The sequence below is a fragment of the Patagioenas fasciata genome, chromosome 16 (genome assembly GCF_037038585.1).
Source record: "Patagioenas fasciata isolate bPatFas1 chromosome 16, bPatFas1.hap1, whole genome shotgun sequence".
Taxonomy (NCBI): Eukaryota; Metazoa; Chordata; class Aves; order Columbiformes; family Columbidae; genus Patagioenas; species Patagioenas fasciata.
This window is the reverse complement of record NC_092535.1, coordinates 12,222,950-12,244,824: the sequence shown is the minus strand read 5'-3', so window position 1 is coordinate 12,244,824 and position 21,875 is coordinate 12,222,950. Positions and strand designations below refer to the sequence as shown.

At 40.9% G+C, this 21,875-nt stretch overlaps 1 protein-coding gene across 6 annotated transcripts in view; it reads right to left on the bottom strand.

The window, feature by feature from the left end:
• Positions 1 to 268: 268 nt before the first annotated feature.
• DOK5 (docking protein 5) overlaps positions 269 to 21,875 on the bottom strand; it is a 40,572-nt gene continuing 18,965 nt past the window's right edge. Inside the window, exons 2-9 of one of the 6 annotated variants that reach the window (XM_065850102.2) lie at positions 21,573 to 21,680; positions 11,509 to 11,623; positions 11,289 to 11,429; positions 10,340 to 10,529; positions 9,097 to 9,232; positions 4,108 to 4,170; positions 3,785 to 3,905; positions 269 to 924 (exon numbers count right to left, since the gene is read on the bottom strand). In XM_065850102.2, coding sequence (XP_065706174.1) covers positions 857 to 924; positions 3,785 to 3,905; positions 4,108 to 4,170; positions 9,097 to 9,232; positions 10,340 to 10,529; positions 11,289 to 11,429; positions 11,509 to 11,623; positions 21,573 to 21,680 — 942 coding nt within the window. In that variant the 3' untranslated portion in view covers positions 269 to 856. The remainder of the gene's footprint in view (positions 925 to 3,784; positions 3,906 to 4,107; positions 4,171 to 9,096; positions 9,233 to 10,339; positions 10,530 to 11,288; positions 11,430 to 11,508; positions 11,624 to 21,572; positions 21,681 to 21,875) is intronic. The other 5 variants (XM_065850105.2, XM_065850103.2, XM_065850106.2 and 2 more) reach the window with 5 other exon arrangements.

Genomic DNA, 21,875 nt, shown 5'->3' with positions numbered 1-21,875 from the left:
GTAGTGCCTAACACGGATGCTGTCACAAACCAGAAAAAACAGCTTTCTGCCACAAAATGGCTTGTGGCATTGTGAGATTCCTGTTGAATACACTACTCTGCTTTGTTAGGACACCCGACGAGTGATTGTGTGGCTTTAGATGTGGAGGAGGGACCCCCAGAAAACCTCTGTCCCCCTCCATCCTCCTTACTAATGTCCTACTGGCTCCACAACAGCTCTGATCACGATATTGACAGTGATGACAAAAAGTGCTGTATCACAAATCAAGTGGGATTTTTTTTTTTTATTTTAAACATTTACAGAGATGGAAATAAATACAGCAAATAGAAGACAGAGAGGGTGCTTTTAAAAGAGATCAATCAAGTCTTCATCAGGCTTCAAATAGGAAAAATTGTATCCAATAAGCTGCTTAAAACTGGCCACCACTTCAAAGGTCAAGGATCAGGCTTAACAATAATGTAAATAACTAAAGAAAAGCATTACAACAAACAAGGATGACACAGCTGACATCAGTGAACACACAGCTGTAAAAAACAAAAGGAACCACACTACAACAGGAAAGTCTCATATATTTACAACATACCTATCATACAAAAACATGTGGAAATATTTAGGGAGTGATTTCTTCTCTGTGCAGCTGTAGAGATATAAAAGAAACACTGGAGGGTTTGTTGGTTTTGTTCCCCTCTCCAATATCTACAGAATAGTTTTAACGTTTGGCAAAGTTTAAAAATTGCAAGATTTTTTCATCCGACCTGAACTCTTCTGTGGTTCCATCCTTGCTTATCACCATCACTGTCATCCACTGGGGCAGTTTGTCAGAAGACAAAGAGTTTGTAAAGTTCTTTACAGTCCTTTATCGATGATCTGACCTGTACGCTGGAAAAGTGTCCGTGCGATGGAGCTTCACTGGGCTAGAGACATCTTCACCCAGTCAGATGCAAAAAACAGAACAACACTCAGTCAGTCAGACATAGGCACCTTATTCAGCATTTTGTAAAGGACTATATGAACTACAGATTACAGCCTTTTAATTACACCTATCCCTGCTTAAATTGCTGCTCAATCTCAGAAACATTCACACTTGGATTTTCTTTCCCAGTTCCTTCAGAACAGAGAGTTGTACAAAGAAAATTAACTTTTTAAGAGATTTGACTTTGCATTTTAAAGGAAAAATGCACTGTAGCTCACAGTATGAGTATCAGTTCTTTTCTATACATTAGAAAAGGGGAAGAAAGTCAATTCAGAAACCATAAATTCCAACCCTAGTGAAAGAAAGTTTTTGCATAGAAGGTTTCAGATGCCTCTATCATTCAGTGAGTAAAATGCTGTTTCATACATATGGAATAATACAATGTGGTATAACAATGCAGGGACAGGAGCTGGTCTCGATGAGCCTTGTGGGTCCCTTCCAACTCAGGACATTCTGTGATTCTACGATCCTATGAGTTATTTCATATTTCTTTTCCCAGTAGTAATTGAAGCATTTCAAGATTTTGGCAACCTAATCTAATTAGAGGTGCCTGGAGTACCACTGAAGTAGTAGCCCTGACCGATGAATGAGACAAAGGCCCCAGTGTCTTTCCTAATTACAGTGCTGGCTGCATGGCCAGCTTATTTTTCAAAGACTTTTACCCCATTCTCATGACACCAATCTCCTAGGAACCTTTTTTTTTTTTCCAGTTTAACAAGCAGGTTATTCTTCTAAATATACAAGTGGTTTGTACCCGTACAATCTATTTATCTTGTGTCAACTCAGTGCTGAATTATCGTTTTAATAAAGGACTCGCTAGCAAGGCACAGTAAGCCCAACCTAGCGATTGTGTCAGAGTGCTGCAAGCAGCCTTGTTCTCATGTGCCACAGGCTGCCACCAGCAGGTCATCTTCCCATGCCCTAATTTGTTGAACAAATTTGAACAGGCATGTAAGTGCTGCTTTATTATTAATTCCTCCTCTGAAACATTTGCTGGGCTTTGCTGGAGCTTTTTATGTGCTGCCTGCCCCCTCTGGTGTTGAAAAAGGGAAAAAGGAAAAAGTATGATTTGCTGAAAAATTTGTTGAGGACCAGAATGAAATATAGCTATATATGTCAGGACTGCCAGCAGTCGTAATTTTTAATCACAGTTTGTGATGTTTCATGTTGTGGAGGTGTTAACCTCTTGCTTTATTAAAGAAAGTAAACTAAGTTTCTATCACTTATTACTCCTTGAGAAATTCCTTGTATCTGAGAGGAAGAAAAAAAAAGAAACAAACAAACAAGAGACTCTAAAAGTTTTCCAAACTGGTATGCTTTAAAACATCTGTCTGGTGATTTCTGAATACTTGATGTTAGCAAACGATATCTCCACGGCAGCAGCAGAATCCCCTGCCAGCTCCTGAAGTTTTCTGTTAAACACAGGTTTATCTGTCAGGGTTTTTTTTGCAGCAGGATGAGGCACCAAGAGCAGCACACAGCAGCCCTGACCTTCTGGGATGACAGAGAAACAGCCCATGTCCTGATGGCCAAGCTGAGCTTCACCTTCTAATGCCCCCACAGAGAAGGGAAGCTGCTTTAGTCCAGCTTTATCATCCAAATGTTTAATCAAGCTCAGTCTTTGTTCTGTATGTTGTGAGAATGAAATTATGTCAGGTTTTGGCTCCCTCCGCTCAATACTCCAGGCTGCCCCGCTTCTAATTAAGTGTTCACTTTGTTTTCTGCTGACTTTTTTGAGCAATGCCATGATCCTGACTTCACAATTCATCAATACCAACTTCTGTACAACCACTTGGTCAATCCATGCAGCTTAGAGTGGAAGAGTGTGCTTTGAAATATAAATGGGCGCTTTTTTAAAAAAAAACTCTAAAAACATGCATGACTACAAGATGCCAATTTTGGATCAGCTCCTCAGAGGTACTAAGCACCTGCAGCTCCTACACCAGAGCTGCCGCTGGGGAAAGCAGCACAAAGCAACAACTGGGCACGTCAGGTGCTGCAGCTTCCACACAAGACAAATTCAGCGTTGAAACTCTCGGAAGCTCACGGGCAGAGATGGTTCATGGCAGCACTGCTGCAAAGCCCATCAGCCATCCCCTCTGCAAATTCCATCTCCCCATCCTCAGTCACCACTAGATGTCCCTTGGTGACCACGGAGAGACAAGTGGGTGCAGAGATCTCCTTGGGGAGCAGCACAGGGAGGTTGTCAGGCAGGAAGGGACTGAGCTGTGGTGTCCCTTGGGCTGACAAAAGAGAAGGGATTTAGAGAAGACATCTGCTCATCTTCAGGCCTCATCGCAATGCACCGTGGCAGCACTGCAGCTGTCTAAGCTATAGTTTTCTAGAACTACTTATTGTGGCTATTTCCTTTTACTTTCCCTAAACCAGCTGGTTTTGAGGATGCAGTTGTTTTGGTTGAATGTTAGCAAGTACACAAAATGAATAATGAAGACTGCATCATTCTTAGTATGAGACAGATATACAAAGGAGAGGGGAGCCAAATGGTTGTAAGTTTGGCAAAAAATCAGGTGCCATTAAAAGAGTTTGGTAATAGAAAGGAATTGGCAACTTTGATAACTGACTATCCTGTAAAAACGGTCAGAAAACCTCTCAAATGAAGGACAATGGCAAGAAGAGCACCTCACAATGACAACCCCTTTGGTCAGTTATCTGTCTTAAGGTAGGATGTGCCCTTCTCTTCATCAGGTAACCAGCTCAGACAGAATATCGGCTTTCAGCAAGATGAACAGATACTGAAATGATTCAACAATGTCACGATGGGATTTGTGCGTTGACTCTTTCCACCCTTACCTTGCAGAGCGCAGAGCTGGCCGGTGCTGTGCTGTCGCGTGATGTGCTGCCAGTAGGCACTGCGGGGCAAGGGCACCATGGTGCTGAGGGACACGGCGCGCTCACTCATCTTCATCTGAAGCTGCAAAGCAGTAAATCGGTGTGAAGGAGACAGTCTGAGAATCGCCCGAACACCGGCTGCAAGAACTTCCCATGAAATAGACAGCATGGCCTCTCCCTCCCTCCATCTGCCCACACGAGCAGCGATGGCTGACCCCAGGGTTAGTCTTCGTGGCACACACACTCGGGTTAGGATGCCACCAAAGCTGCACACCAAAGCTCACCTTGGTGCTCGCCTGGGCCTGGGCTAGCACTGCTTCCCCTGAGGGGAGCTTGAGCTCAAGTAGCTGAAACAGAAACCGAGGATCAGTGGAAGATCAGAGAGTGCCACTATGCTCCCGCTTCAAAAAAGCCATCAGAGGGTCTGCCCAGCTACACAAGAACCTTCACAAAGCTGAACACATTGAGGACCTGACTGGAGATGTTTCACGTGGGTGAGGATAAGTTGTTCGTGTTAGTTTTGAAGTATTTTCTCTTCACCTCCCATCTCTGACAGCTGAAAAACATGCCAGCTGGATGGTACAGGAGCTCGGCACAGGAGATAACTGCATCTTTCAGCTAAATTCCTTGAATAAACAGCACGTCCAGCTCTGCAGAGCGGAGAGCACGTGGGCTACAGGGCATTGCTGGAAGCACCATCTCACACTTCCCCCTCCATACAAGGCCTTCAGCTACATTTTCTTACATAGTCACAGCCCCTCGTCAGTTACACTTAGCACAAAAATATATGAGAACTAAGACACTTCCTTCCATGGATTTAATAAGACGTATTTACAAGCTGATAAAAATAATTGGATTTATCATCAGCTAACATAGTACAGCTAAAATTCTCCTCTCAAAGGTCAGGAAAACACCAGTCCAAACATACCCTGACTGCACTTGACTTTTCTAATTTATAAATACAGCTTTTTATGAAAGAGTAAGCTTATGTATCTTAGTTTCACAAAATCTCAGGTAAAAGAACATTTTGCAAGAAGACCAGTACATTTTGGAGCAAAACCAGGCAAAATAAGCACAGAAGATAGGTGAGTGCCGGCTGTATCCAAAGAGGCCCATTTCCAAGCATTTAGAGGTGTCATCTAACTTCAAATTCCTCTCTGTACAGTGGACACTGTGCCTGTGATGTGATGGTAAATCAAAACCAAACTCTTGCTCTTACAACACCCACCTCCACGTCAGCTGGATGTGAATCACTGCACTACGAAGGTTCCACCTACATTTTATTTATTACAGTTCCTTCACTAAAGTCCCGACACCCTTTGCAGTGTTATCACACACATCTCAGCACCATGGAAACAAACAATGATGGATCTCTCACTGGGAACAAAAATCAGCAGAGCATTGGGAGGCCGGCATTTCCTAGCTGGAGATACTTTTTTTGGTGGTTCAATTTTTTGGTGAGTTGGACAGCAAGATAAGGCAGTTTGAGCAACAGTTTGGATGTCACGAGGGGTAGAAAAAAGCAATAGGCTATCTTGGGAGAAAAAACAGACACAGCTAGAGAAGAAGTAGATAAAGACACAGAAAAGGGCCAGAAAGGGTGCCCCTCCTGAACTCCATCAGCAGGGGAAAACATTTAAAAACCCACAGCTGGAGATAAGAATTAATATGTTATGTCCTGAATACACAGCGCTTCATCAAAACACCTCGGACCACGAGCAAAGGCAGCTTTAATGATGATTGATTTCATTCTCACAATTAACCTACTGTATCTCTGTGGCAACAGAAAGAGTAGGAATAACTTGCTGATGACTTGGCTTTATGCTGCAGAAGCAGCCAGCACCTTAAACAGGGCAAAGCTGGGCAGGATTGATATGCTGGGTCAGGCAAGAGCAAAGGCTGCAAGCAGAGCACCAGGCGGGAAATCTGACTCCACGTATCATTAATACAACAAATAATTAGTAAACTAGAGGGCACATAATTCGTGGCCTCTTGTCCTCTTCTGCCTAGGGGAGAGGGAGAATGTAGAAACCTAAAAGATCAAGATCCTCAGAACAGCTCAAACACAGCTCCCTGAGCAAGGATTTGCTTTCTTGGATCCCACCTTAACAAACTGGCAAAATCACATTAAAAAACTAAAAAGTACTGCTAAACAACAACAACAAAACAAACAAACACACCAAAAAAAAAAAAAAAACACAAACAAAAAACCACACAAAACCTCCCAAAAGATCCTAACAAAATCAACCTCTGCACACCAACATTCTCTTGTTAGCTGTGTACAAGGCTCCAAAAGGAAAGACGAGATGATGTAAGATTTGTTAGGCTTGTTTGGTTTGCTCATGACAGACACTGCAATTTTGAAAGATTTTGCAAAACAACTGCACTAGATAAACCTTCATCTTGGGATCCCCAATTGGAGTAGATTGCACTCCCTGGGGCTTTGAGGGGGAGTTTCTTCCTAGTGAAGCAAATTCATGTAATCAAATCAAAATCTATTAGAACGATAATTGCCTAAGTAACATTTGCTAAATTTATTACAACAAAACTAAATAATTGTAAACTAATGATAAAAGCAAACAACTTCACAAATGAAAGGGCCCTAATATATTGCTTCCATTTTACCTAGTATCCATTTTACACTAATACTCGATATTCTTCTGTTATTTCAAAAGGCAGTGAGCACCCTTTCCACTCTTAATTGTGAATGTCTGTGGGAATGGACAGAGATAATTAGCAAGCTCCAGCCTGGACAGATGCACTTGCACATGAGATGAATCTGGTGCAAAGCGCACTCTTGAGTTGCTGAGAGGGGAAGAAGAGCCAGGGATGGCTGCTGATAAACTGGCTGATAACACTTTTCTATGAAGCACTGAGTTTTAGCTGCCAAAACTGGGAAGCTTGCCATTATTGCTTTAGTGAGATGTCAAGTTGCAATGTCTTTTTTAAAGCAACCTGAATGGAGAGCAGGCATAAATGACAGCGGTCAAGTCACTGTACTGCTCCCGTCAGGTTTCATGGCAGCCAAATACTCACGAAAATATAACTTGGATAGATATTTTCTTTCCATTGTCTGGCAATGCCAGAGTGAAACAGTTGAATGAGATGAGTTACCAAATGACCAGAATGGCTTCATGCATCGCTAGGCAAAGCCAGTTCTTTCTTCCTTTTAAAAGAGAAAAGGGAGAGAACTTTGAATTTGCTGAAAAGGGAAACAAATGAAACCCACTTGTGAAAGTGTCACAGACTCTGAGTTCTTGCTCAGACCTTCCCAGAAAGCAACAAAACATTAACAGAAAGCATCAGGGTGAGGGTCCCAGCTGAGGAACCTCTACGGCACCAATTTTCCGCATGCATCTCAAGAGCCAGAGCCAGTTATAGTCACGAACTGAACCAACACACTGCAGTATAAAGAGAGTGACTGCTAGGGAGGTGACAGACACATTATAGCCCACGTTCTCAACAGTACTTGGCAGCTTTATTTCACTCTATCAGCATCAGCCGTTCCTTTTTTTATTTCCTTTGCATAAGATCCAGGAGCTCCCCAGTGGCTTAATACCACCTCGGTCTTGGATAATCCCACCACTGACCTAGCAGTGGTCAGACTTACAGGAGCAAACAGAAGACATTCAGTGTAGACTTAATTTCTCACCATCAGTATCTCCTACTTTCTACTTTTCTTTACCCCTTCTGTGAATAACAGCTTAAGCTTCACTAATTAGAAAATTCACACAGGGTAAATAATTCTTGGTGACAGAAACAATGTTGACATCTAAAATGGATACTCTGTGCAAGGGTTCAAAAGTAGAAGAAAAATACCAGGGAAATTATTCAGTCCGAACAAAGATGTACTTTACAAATATTTAGTAATCAGCAAAACAAGCCACTTGGGTTCTACACTGATATAATGATCCTCTGCCCAGACTTCTAAACTGGCTATCCTTGAACTCCAGAGAAGCCTTCGAGTCCTACTGATTATTTTGGAACAAGGCAATGTGTCTATGGCAGACTTGGGAAACTTGTATTCAGAGACATATGGACCATCCGAAACAATTATATTCTACTACTATATTACGAGAATTTCAGTTCACCTGGAATATGTTCTTATCCCACACTTAGCACTCTAAGGACTATAAAATCAGATTATGGGGTTGTGGTTGGACACAATGTTTATGAAAAATGCTTTTAGAGGTTGTGCAGCTGCTCTCTTTTGAAATCCATAGCAACTGTGCATCTGTTGAGTCTACTGGCACTTGTAAGTTGGAAATTTTACAGCACAGCATCGGGCTTCATCTATTAAAGATGCTGTTTCATAAACGTAAAGCCACCAAATATTAACTTGCCTGTAAGCCTGTTCACTATTGCAACTGAACTTATCTCTGTTTTTTGAAAATGAAGTCGTGTTCTCAACAGGTTACTCAATCATTTCTGATCTTGGTAGGCTAAAAATGTCAACTAGTTATGCTGACTTAGCCTAGGTTAATTTTAATCTGTTTAATTTAGTTACTGCTGGGTACTTGTATTATCTACATCTGTCTCAACTTAGATAACTGCTAGTATTTTTGAACAAATACTCCCTTTGTTAACTATAAAGTTTTTTGTTTTAAACAAGACTCACAACCAGTAAAGTTGGTGTTAGATGATACTTTAATGGGAAAGGAAAAACTACCGGAACACCTGGCTGCAGAGTTCACCTGTTAGTTCAAACTTTTTTGAAAGAAAGCCAGCAAAGCATCAAAGCCCTTCCTAAAGAAGCAGCTTTAGCCACAAAAAGCACTTGTGGAAAACAGAGATTCACCGAGACATCAGACAAACATCTAGTCCTCCCCCATAGCTTAATCTGAACCATATGACTCTTTACAAATCATCCTTGAGAGCGTAGGCATCAATTAGCAAATGGAAAACTGAGCATGAGCCACAACATTTTGCAAATAGATCGATGAAAAATGCTTCCAAACAAACTCATGATGCTGATTAATCAAAGGAACCTAACGGGAAAACGCACTGACAGGAGCTTCTCGCTGTATTAATTCACACTTATTGGTAGCTTTGCAAACACAAAAAACAAGGACCATAAGTTTCCTTTTCATTTGGATTCTTGAAAAGCAACCCCAGTTATATATACTGACCTAATTATTAAAACCAAGCAGAATTTATTAAAAGCAATAATAATCAAACCGCTTACTATCTGTGAATCAAAACTTCAACATCATGTTGAAGAAACAGGTTGTTCAGTGGTGCCCGGTGCGAAATACCAAGCATAACAGCCGTACCATTGAATTTTTCACACTCTGCAACAAGCGCTCGTGTTGTTCTGCTATGGCCAAAGCAGCCGAGTGAACCTTCTGATAGATCGCTTCCCCATCTCTGGTCTGAAAGATGAACAGTCCTTCTCCTGTGTCACACATCCTGCCAAAGCAACAACAGTTGGGATCCAAGTGTGAGATTTGAGTTTACACATCACCGTGAGCAAGTAAAACTTTACCATGCTGCTCTAAAAGCACTATCGCACAAGCAGTAAGAATATAGAGGTTGTTGAAACATGGAACAAAGTTATCTAAAAGTCTTTATGTATGGATTTTACCAGCCCTGGTCCAATCTATTTTTGCCCGTATTTGTATCACTCACACCAAACAGGGACTCAGCTAGGTACCCCTGATCTATCACAAGTGCTTAAACTCTAGAGAGTTTATGCACAAGACCCAGATTTTTAATATTTTGACTCTATCTAGAATCCGTGTCGGGTAGGATTAATTTGTCTTCCCCTTTCAGACTTTTAACACTGCCTGTAATGAGTTTTGCAGAGTTTTGTCTTCCACTTGAAACAACAAACACATATCCTCAGCATCCCAATTGCAGTGTCCTATCACAAATAATGCATGATCAGCTTAACAAAAACGTATCCTTCACCACCACCCCCACACTGCGAGGACTAAATTCTGCAGTAATATGGAGGATGGACATTTAAATGCCTCTTCTGATTCCAGATAAATTAAATGTGTGACCTCTTTCTCTTTTACTATTGTAATTCTTTGATGTGCTTATCTAAAATAACGCATCCATATCCCTTAGAAGGGATTTGATAGTTCAATTCAACAAACAAGTGTTCCAACTCCAGTCACACAAAGACTTCAGCTCATTAAGACTGAGCTGCAGGAAGCAATACAGAACAACATCTCTAAAACGAGGGATTGCATTCAAATTTCTTATAAATCCGTTTGACAAATAGACAGAAAACAGGAATACAATCCATGGCAAATGGGAATCCCTTCTCTTAGTTTGCTTTTGGGAAACAAATTTGCACTCACTGTTCTCAACTTCAAACTCCACTGCTTTCAGCATAGAATCGAATCCATAACCCTGTGCTCAAAGGCCCACGTTGTACAAATTCTGAAATGATGTTCACCCCTTCTTCCCAGATCTGTCCACCCAGTTCTCTGGTTCATATAATGCATTATTTAAGACCAATCCTATATAGAAATACCCAATGCTGTCAACCAGCAAACACACACCTACCTCCCTGCTTCAAACGTGAACCAAGATGGGTCCCGCCCGTAGCGTCGGAGGGCACTCAATGGCCAAGAGATGAGTTTTACTCTGGGATTCTGGATGTCCCATAGACAGATATTCTCAACTGTTATCTGCAAGGTACATTCCCCATGCACATCTAAATTAGGGGATGGCATCAAATACACATTGAATCTCTCTGGGAGAAAAACAAAAGGTTAGTCTAAAATCCCTGCCCATTAAATGTACAAGTCATTAAAGGAATTTTGTATTTTCCAAATCAATTACAAGATCTTATTTCCACTTTGAACAATGCACAAAGAAATACTCAATTCCATCGAATAACTCAATAAACTTCATGGTTGGGGCAGTTAGAATGCTGAACTCAGAGGACATCAAACATTTGTGTGTTTATTCAGATACCAAAGAGAACTGCACCATCTTAATCCTGATATTTGCAAACCATCAATAAAATTGAGTACATGAATAAATACATTGCAATTGCTTTCGTGTATGTAAGTAGTTAATTTGCATAGAAAAGTGATGTAGCCACGGGCTGAGGTTTTGCATGCAATTACTACTGTTTATTATTTGCTTTACAGTGTTGCCAAAGAGCCTCAGTCACAGACTGAAACTGTTGTACAGATATTGTACAAGAAAACACACAAAAAAGATAGTTCCCATCTCCAAGAGTAACTAACTTGTTTGAGAAAGAAAAGTGCTATTCCAAAATAAATCTAGTTACCTTACTTATTCTGTCTCGTAGCGATTGGAAGGGGAAAAAAAAAAAAAGCCAAAACAACCTTCGAGCAAACTAAAAAAATCCCACAAAAAACAGGAAGGAGGGCTTGGAAAAAACAGTTTTGCATCAATTTATTTCTGATATTTATATGCATAATCCAAAAGGCTTTAAAATAACGCAATTAAAGATTTAAAAGGTCAACATTTCTGCACCTACCGTTCTGCTCCCTCTCTACTCCAGATGCCAACAAGTCAGGCTCCCCAAGGCTAATGTCATTAATTCGTGTTCCAAGACATTCCATCTGCAGCACCTTGCACCACTCATCTGCCTCAAGTTCTGTATAAATGCCCAGAAAATCTGTGTGTAGGTATAATACATTTATGATTTCAAAATTAATGCTCTTATGTTTTCTAATGTGCTTTGCCATTTTACCCACCTGATTCACAAGCAAAGGTTTTGGAGGTGGCATCATTAAAATAAATCCCAACAGCATGCTTCTTTGTGCTTTTTGGCAATCGTAATATATTCTTCACATTATTGAGCTCTGTGACCTGAAAAAGCACAATTTGGAGTCTTAATTAGGAGCTTGAAAAGCTATATATCCATTATTGACTGGAGAAGGAGAGAAAAGAATTACGTTGCAAAGGACAGAGAAAAGAAGAGCATGAGCATGCCTAAGATTTTCTGAAAGAAATGCAGCCTTGACATGAATCACCGTAGGCAATCAACTCTAGAGCCTGGATGATGAAGGAGCCATGTCCTCCAGTTCTCTCTTGTCTGTATGTGAGCTTCAGTGCAACGCAAGCTGAACAGGATTTTTGCAATGAGGTAGGTAGAATCAAAGCTCACTCCAGTTTTAGAAATATCTATGTAAAGGACATGAGAACGACCAACCTGACATAGCAGAAGTAAAGAGAGGTGAAGACAAAAATCTAAAGGATTCACCCATTTGGAGGAGCAAGTCCAGTTCCAGTACAGCTTTCATTTCATCATGGAGGACAAAACTGTAAGAATGGTGAAGAGCTGTTCTCTAAACTATGTTTGAATGGAAAGTTAAGGATTTGTCAGAATGGTCCACTTTAAAAAAATAAATCAAAGTATTAGTTATTAAAAAGCTTTTTAGCTTTAAAGATTCACAGGCTTGGAAACACAGATTTCTGTTGCTTGGTTGCCAAAAATTTATTGGAAAAATAGCTTTCATACAAAAAAAAATAAACATGAATCTGTTACCTTCTATACAACTTTAATAAATACATGGTATAGTTGCTTCATATTTCTAACATTCACTTTTCACCCTCTCAACCATAAGTAAGTCTTCTAAATTTGACTGAGGAGGAATTGTTCATTATTTAAATTCCTTTTAAAGTACAGGCTAACACCCAGACAGGGAATCAGGAAGTTATATTTAAATATTCATTATTAGGAAACATTTCACCAATTCCTTTACATGACAGGTGTTGAAGGGAGGGAAAAAAGGAATTTAACAGGAATGTTCCCAAAGCTGTACAACCTAAAAACTTCATTACTTTGGTCTCATTAGCCCTATGGAATAGTCTCATTTCAAAATGCGTCAGCTCTACACAAAGAAATGCAGCAATTGTCTTACAGATAAGATTCAGGAAGCAGAAAGAGTTATCGGTGTTGCAAGGTCCAGCAACAAAACCCTTCCCTCCAGAGCATCTTCAGTTGACCAGCCCCACTGCATCTTTCTGGACCCCATCCTAAAGCCCTTTCTTCTTGGAGAGCCTTTATTACCCATCCCCTCTCGGCAGGGAGGACAGACAGCCAAAATCACATTTTCAAGCAAGACCCCTGAAAAGGTAATTTTACTGTGGATGGAAGGAACAAAGAGCAGCTGGTGGACAATGCCGTCCCAAAATAAAAATAAGCAACACATCCAACGCCCAGAAAAAAAATCACTCGAGGGGCAGTATCAGAAGGAAATAATTGAAAGGAACATCCCGTGGGGAAAACACTAAACCTTCTTGCTTAGCTGCCAGGTTTTTATAGCCTCCAGGTTCAAGATTTTAAGAAGTGTCAAAACTGAGACTTCCTAACTGTGCTTAATTTTGCATGAGCATTTTTTACTTTTCCAGGAAATCCTGACAGCCCCCAGTGCTAACAAGACACCAACAAACTCATCGTTAAATATGGCAAATCTGTCATAAGCTATTCCCATCATGCTGAGCACATGACAGGTCAAGCACAAATTGCCAGCTGCCAAGTTCAAGTCTCATATATTTTCCTCATACGCCAAGCTGGAATTCAAATGCAAAAGGAAAAAAAAGAGCTAGAGTTTTCATTCAGGGCAGCAGCCAGCCTGACATTTATACTGAGCACATTTACATTTTCTGCAAATGAACATGCTAATGAAGTTTTGTACCTATGAATACAAAAGTTAGCAGAAACAGAATGTAGCCATATATTTTGGTAATGAAACATTTAGCTATCTAAATTTTTTCCCTAATGGAAAGCTTATTTCTCAAAATCAGGCCTGTCACACTCCTACTGCTGGGTATCCCAGTAATTGTCTCTAGTGTGATGAACCCTGGGGATGCTGTGACAGAGCTCAGTGAGATCATGGGAGGTTTATACAGGTCGGGGAGCAGCTTGCTGCCTTTCCGTGCTGGCTTGGGAGCCAAAAGCCCTTCTAGCAGTTTGGAGGCTCAGAAGAACCATCTGGTCACCTGCTGCCCATGTCCCCGTCAGCCTCAGGTGACGGGCAGCACGTGCTGGGAGGGACACACCAACATCCCAGAGAGGGAGGCAAAGGCTGCTCACTGCTGCACAGGGCTGGGAAGGAAAAAGCACCCAGCCACCCCAAACAGTATCACTTATAACCTGCATGCAGACCGAGTTATGCACCTCCAGGCCAGATGGGAGCCGATGTTCATAACACTGCTGGGAACGTGAGAAGGACAAGATGAAAACATTTGCTCTGTCTGCCTACACTGAAGGAGAGACATTTCCGATCCCTGCTTCTTTTAGTACGACCCAACCTTGTAAATCTTACCTTCATCACTCCCAGAATCCTTAAGACCACACTTTACGCTGAAAGTTGTCATGTTTTATTCACATCAGGGCTGCAACTACTGTTCAGCTGCCCTGAATGAGCTCCTGCAGTCTCTGCATCCCTAGCAGAATACCCATCACCCATTTCCTGTCATTTCTGTACTACTAGAGACATCCTGTGCTTTCCAGTCTCCACACTCCAACCTCCAGCTCACCCTAATCCACCCAAAGCCCTCCAGCCTTGCACACTGTTGCTTTTGTGCCATATCCACATGGCAGCTCCAGGACTGCTTCACCCTGAACCCAGCCACGGGGACTGAGAGTTTCCTCCTGCCAATATCTCAGATACCTGTGGTCTCCATCCAGTCTAGGACTTCACATGAGAAGCAGTTGGTCATTTCAATGAGTTCTGAGAAGCGTGGTGGCTGGGTGACTTGACCACATAAGAGCGTAACTTGCAAATCCTTCATTCACTTTTAGAAACAACTAAATACAAAAAAGGCATGGATTTAACAGAATCATTGTTTTGGAGCTGAGAATAGCAGCAAGTTTTTCTTTCTTATCATAAATTCCTCTCAAAAGCCAGTTAGTTACTGCAGTAAAGTACTTCTTTGTAATCTCAAATTCAGAGTAATATATTCCAACAGAGATTTTAAAAGAATCAGCTCGTACTTGAAATCCCAAAGTTCATTCTTCTGAAGAGAAAAAATTGTTTTCATTTGAATATGCCTTCTCCTATGTTTGCTTTTTATTACTGTACTCCCTCTAAGCATACTCTGTTATGAAGAAGACAATGCAGATTATCCAAGACATTATTTATCTCTTATCTTTTACCTTCACAGTATTCAGTGGTCTATTTTGCTTTTCTGGATTATCAGCCAGCATTTAATTCATCTCTCTAAGTGAAAATTCTCCCTCATTCAACAGAAGAGCAGAGGACAAAGACAAAGCACACGAGTGTGCCACTGCCCTGGGTGTTCCTGCAAGGGCAACTCGGACTGGTGGGTTTTTCCCCGGGTCTGCGGGGGGGTGTACAGGGAAGGGAGGAAGGAAAAGGTGTTACAGAGGTGGGGTGAACATGAACAAATAATTATATGATGATTTTTTTTTTTTAATGTGCTTATAAAGCTCGACCCTATGCCCCTTCCTCATCACGTTGCCCCTACCTCTGAGTGTTGTACGCTGGGAGCAGGGACAGGGCAGGGAGCCAGAATATATCAGGTGCTTTCAGGCATCACCTTGTGTCCTGTGTGAATGCAGAGCGACTGTACTGCAAAGCACAACCACCACAAACGGAAAACACACTCCAAGAGCCCTGGCTCACAGCCTGGCCAAATAAAATTGCTGGCAATTTCACCCCTTGGGTGATATCTTGAAACACTGAAATCAATAGTATTGTTGTCATCAATTTCACCAATCGTCAACCCCTTTGTAGCTCCTGTTTCAGTTCTGAACTGCGGGAAAATAAAAAGGGGTATTTCTATTTGGAGAAATGCTAGCTACAACATTTGGCAGCTCCTGGGTTATTTGTGCTGGACTGACTGCTTGAGAGCTCTTGTATAATAGCATTTCACAGAGTATGATCTGAAAGTCTTCGCACGCATCTGAAGATTTCCTGATGGCATTTGCTTCTGTCGAGCGGCACAAGCTGACACCAAAGCATCTCCCTTTGAAGTGTGACAGACAGGTAGCCCCTGATTCTGACCTCTGCCCCAGGGCCAAATGTCTACAGTAATATGCACATACTCTTGTCTCTTCCCAGATGGTTTCAGACTAAGTTTTTCTTCAGTACCAGACACAGCAGACACAAGGAACACCACAGATGGACAAAATCTGGCACTCTGAGACTCCTTCTGAAGTCAGCGGCACAAGTGACAGCACGCCGAAGAGTCTTTCGGCTCATGCATGCCTTCTGTGCTGGACACAACCTTGTGGCATCCGATTTTTATGTCTGGCAAAAATATACTCAATAAGCAACTACCCTTTCTTCCATTTTTGTGGCTGAACTGCTGCAGATCCCTTTGTCTTTCAGAGGTGTCCAGGGGGCAATAGTCCCTTCTGGTGGGATCCAGCTTTAGCCAAGAAGCTGTTCCTGCTGCCAAGGCTCAACAGCACATCTGCGCTCCCAAGGAGGGAGTTGTCTAAAGATCGCTTGATATTTGACCTGCTGTGTCACCCAGCAAGGTGCTTCGGAATGCCATCATTATGCCCCATGCCTAAATAGCCTTCCTGTTGCTCATCCTTATGCAACAGATGGTTCAAATTGTCTGGCACATACACACCAAATTCACACTGAAGAACTGGCAGGCTGCTGACATCCCCTCTACCACATTTTTGGAAAGGAGTCAGGAGCAGACACCAAACACCTGCAAATATTTGACGCTGGAGTTTTCTCTTTTTTTCTTTTTGGCATTTTTTAAATAACTCTCCTCCTGCCAGGCTCTTGCAAAACAGCGTTTTCATGGTCAGCTTAATTCATGTATGTTTTATTTGTCCGAGATTAATAAGTAATGTACATTTATAAAGTTAATTCTAAAAAGGTGGGTAAATCACGAATTTCAGACCTGAGAAAGTGTTAGCAGATAAATCACAAGAAGAACGATATTTTGTTGGGGGTTTAAGACCTTCCTTTGCACACTTATCCCCTCCTTTACACTAACATGAGAATCCATATAATTGAAATCTATTTCATTAGATTAAAAACTAAAATAGTTGCAGAGCTGTGCAGTGAAAGAGTACTGAACCAGGAACAGGGATTAACCATTCATTTCCCAGCCAACAGTACAGACAGACAGAGTTTCACCCTGACCAGATACAGTCAGGCAAAAATTCTTCTCTCTCTTCCATTCCCTTCAAAAACATGCCAACAGTTTACTAAAAATGGTCTTTAGCACCTAACCTATCATTTGAGTTAGTACATTATTCTCAAATATAGGTGGCCTTCAGAGCACAACACAATGGAGTATATTTATTGCCTACATGACTGCCACATTCAATGGTTTTCAAGTATCCTGCGTTTTAATCTCAGTTAAGGACTTCAAGCTTCTGTCTTGGCTTCCTGAAAATTCCCCCCACGATAAGTACAGGTAGAATATTCCCAGGATACACCAGGGGAATAGCTAATGGAAAATGCTGCTGCAATTCCACTCCAGTCCTGCTTATAAGATTTGTTCCTACATGTTTAATTTATTAAGTATACATAACATACTAAACTTTTATATAGCTGTTAAAATATTTATTAAGAAATATAATTATATACAAATAAAGTCTACAGCCATGCTTATATCTCTCTTTCTTCCGCGGGAAAAATCATCAGCTGCTAGTTTTCACCTGCTCACGTACAGAATTGCACACATGGGCCATCACCCCCCTGTAGCCCAACACTGGATTGTTCAAAGAAGTTAGAGCCAGGATCAACTACCAGATTTAGAGATTCAGTTTTTACCATCACTCATGGGATCAGAGGAGCCATGCACAAGGTAAGTCCTTCCATAGATTTGCAGTGAGCCTCACTGTACAGCATCAGAGTGAAGATACCACTATATCCTGACGAGTTACTTTAATTCTTTTAAAGCCTCAAACTAGACATTTCACTCATAGTAAGTGATGGTATTCATTAAAATAAATGTTTAACAGCCAGTTATTAGGAAAGTGGTCATACTTCAAACATTTCATTTGCTACCGATACAGTTTTGCATTAGCCAGCCTGGAAAACAATTACAAATTACACAATTCAATTTTCCAAATGGATTATTCCATAACTAGACAGAAAGACTGTTTAAATTACTTCTGCTGTTTCAAGGCAAGATTAATACAATCGGATTAAAACTTAGATCCCCTCAAGGAATCAGTATATTCCTGTCAGCAGTATGCAATTAGTTGGTTTTGTATTGGAATATTAAGGATTTTTCTGGCATATTGCAAAGTCAAAAGTCACCTGGAGAAACAAGAATTTCTTCTTTCCTCCAATATTATTTTGTGAAAGCATATGGTAATTTGTGGTTGATTATTTACATTTATCAAGCAAAAACCAGACAGCTACCTGAAAGGCAACTCTCTGCCTAGATTTTGTAGCCTGGATCCTAACTATTTTCTCTCCCTTTTGGGAACAAATGAATTAAGTGGGCAGTTTGCTTTGTGTATGCAAATTTCCAGTTCACTCCATAAGCTACAGATGACTGTCCTCAAATGACCTGTATTTTAGGACACTTAAACCTTTCCATGTTTTAAAAATAGAACAAGATTAGAAACTATTTAAAGATCAGTATTAGTTAAAATAAATAAATAAACAAGTACTTATTTCTTTTGTTGTTTTAAACTTTGAGGGGCAAGGATGTGAAAATTCTGCCTCTGGTGCCTGGCTGCAGAAGACACATTTGTTCACATTTGAATGCTTGACATATCGGAGCCCCCAATATGACAGAGACACTGAGACACCTCAAAAATTGCTTGTGACCCAGGTTCAGATGGATAAAGGAAAGACCTTGACTGGATAAATGGGCCAAGGAGATGTTGTGTGGGCTCAGACCACAGCAGCTCAGCTCCAGTGACTGGTACCACCACTGCGCCAACAAAACAAATGCTCTGGGCAGCCTCTTTCCACTAATAAATCAAAGCAACATTTGTACTTCAATTCATCACAGAGAAAAAAAAAAATAAAATAAAGATTGACAAAATGAAACAATTCCGTGAAGGAGGCAGGTGCTATTGAAAAATTAGCTCCATTCATCGTTTTTCTTTTTCTACCCTTTACAGTTTTATGATGGATTAAAACTTTCCTGAGACTGATGGGGTAAGCAGGTGCTCCTCAGTTTTCTTGATTTGATGCTGTTTTCAACAGCATTTGAGAATCACTTCAGAAGCCAGGTTGGTAGTTAACAATCGTATTTTTGAAACCTTGGTAATCTGTAAGTGAGGTTTTCCTCTTACAGTATCATCTATCAGCCTGAACTGCATTCACCCTTCGATTCATTAGCACAAGCATTTGACACGGTGACATCTGACACGTTAACAGGACTGGCTGGGCGTCTCATTTAGAAGATTAACTTTATTGCCAGAGACGAAGAGAAGCAGCCTTCTGCCTAGGGGTGACAGAATTAGAATAGTCACAGAAAAGCCTCTACACACCATCAAGCCATTATTAAATCAGCTGCTCTTGCTGATCAAACGTACATCAAGACAACAGCAATGACTGTCCTAGACCTCCGGATTGATGTCTTGAGTACCAAAGTCCTGTTAACATTATACATCAAAAACAGGTGACAAGTACTGATAGTTGAAGAGTTCACAATATTAAATTGTGGGGCTTTGGCTTTTTTATTAATAATCAACTATGCTTTTTGTAAGAATCAGTTCAATTATAGAGCAGTATAGAGCAGCAGTGACACGTTCTCAGCACCTCATATTTAATATTGTTAGAAGCTGCATCATTCACCACCTTAGCATTTCACACATTTAAAAGGCTTATTTAAAAAAGAAACTCATTTTTATCCACCTGTGCTCTTTGTAAGTTAACAGATTTTAGCCAGAAAATGCTGTTTAATATTCATTAGCATCTTTTGAGCCAGGTTCATTAAAAATAAACAGGACTCGTCAACTTGAATAGCTGATGACTGTAGCACTAGAAGACAGCCTCATTTACCACCACAGTGAAGAAACAGGGACATTGCAGAGCCCCACTGCCAAAAAGAGCAATAGTTTAACATTAAATAACTATTAACTATAGACTAAGCTTGACTTAAACCTGAAAATCCCTCAAAGCTAGTGGGACTTTCTATGGCGCTTTAGTCTGCAGATCCAGATGCAAGAAACTGCTGCTAGGTGACATACACAACAAATGCTAACCTACAGATCTTCACAGAATCACACAGAATCCCAGAATGTCAGGGATGGGAAGGGCACTGGAAAGCTCATCCAGTGCAATCCCCCCATGGAGCAGGAACACCCAGCTGAGGTTCCACAGGAAGGTGTCCAGGCGGGTTTGAATGTCTGCAGAGAAGGAGACTCCACAACCTCCCTGGGCAGCCTGGGCCAGGCTCTGACACCCTCACTGGGAAGAAGTTTCCTTTCGTATTTAATTGGAACCTCCTATGTTCCAGTTTGAACCCGTTGCCCCTTGTCCTATCATTGACTGTCACCCAGCAGAGCCTGGCTCCATCCTCCTGACACTCCCCCTTTCCATATTGATCCCCATGAATGAGTCCCCCCTCAGTCTCCTCTTCTCCAAGCTAGAGAGCCCCAGCTCCCTCAGCCTTTCCTCACACGGGAGATGCTCCACTCCCTTCAGCATCTTGGTGGCTGCGCTGGACCCTCCAGCAGTTCCCTGTCCTTCTGGAACTGAGGGGCCACAACTGGACACAATATCCCAGATGTGAAATCCAGCCTTATTTAGATTTCATATCCATTACCTAATCAGAACTTCAAGTCATCATGTACTGTTGATATATTGCATTAATACAATGGAAGAAATGCAGTTTTGCATAAATAATTGACAGACCCATACTAATATAAACGCAACATTTCACATAAAGCTGGAAATTGTCTTATTGTCACTGTGCAACGCTCACACACATCAAATAGAAAATGCGCTTCTCATTACTTTTGAAAGTTGCTTAATATAAATTTGAATGCATTCTTTCTGGGCATGACTTACTACAAATAGCCACAGGTTTTATGACCAATCAATTACAAATCATGTGGCATGTAGACAGACAAGTTTGAATTCAGATTCAGTATTCCCTCAAGATTTCCTCCTAAATGCGTGTCAAAGTGAGTAAGTGCAGATCAGTCTCAAGCTGACTGTGCCCGCCAACTTCTAGGAATTTATGCACATAATTCCTAATCTTCTAATATATTAAGTTTTTGCCAACAATGATTATAAATTAAAGGGTCTCTTATTTCCATCTCCATGCCCAAGAGAATTACACATGTAAATTCTCAAATGAATATGAAATGTGCACATAACTCCAGAGAAGTGATTAGAGGGAAAAACTTCATTCTTTTAATACCAGTGAATTTAGCAAAAGGTTTTCACATCATCATTGCAAGAAAAATTTGCATATTGCCTTTCATTTCTGTAGCTGTCTACTGTCTTCCCACAGATGCAAATTCCTAGTAACATAAGAACCTCTAAGTACACAGCTTTTTTAATTTACACATTACCTTGGATGGTTGTTACTGTAATTATGAAGAGTAGCAGTCATTGCAAAGTATTTCAGATCTGATTTTAAAGGGCCGAGAAGAGAAAAAGGACACCATATCTGAAAATAAAGTCATTTTCCACTAGTTTAGCAAGATGTTTGCTACAAAGCAGAAAACAGAACACTTAATCTGCCCTTCCATTGAATGAAAATACAAGCACGTTTAGCACCTTGACAGTTAAAAGAAAGTTCCAGTTTTCAGGACAACTAATACATGTCAACTTCAGATTTTATTGATTGCCCATTAAAAAAAAACAGTTTCAGAAACAACCATATTAGCAATTCTTACCTTGTGATAGCATCTAAAATAAGCAGCTCGTTCATCTGAGAATTTCTCCAGCCTCTTTGGCCCCTTGCTTGAAGCTTTCTTGAATACTAACCAGCATCTCTGGTAAATCTAGAAACACAAAAAGAGTAAACTGGGCATTTCCAGTGACTTGAATATCACTAATATTTGCCTAAAAGTTAAATGCATATATCAGCTGTTGCTCTGGAGCTACAATTAATGATTCTCAGTAGCCTAGACAAAACATAAAATCAAATAATGGGTAGTTACAACCTATTTCTTTTGAATGCATGCATGCATGAAAGG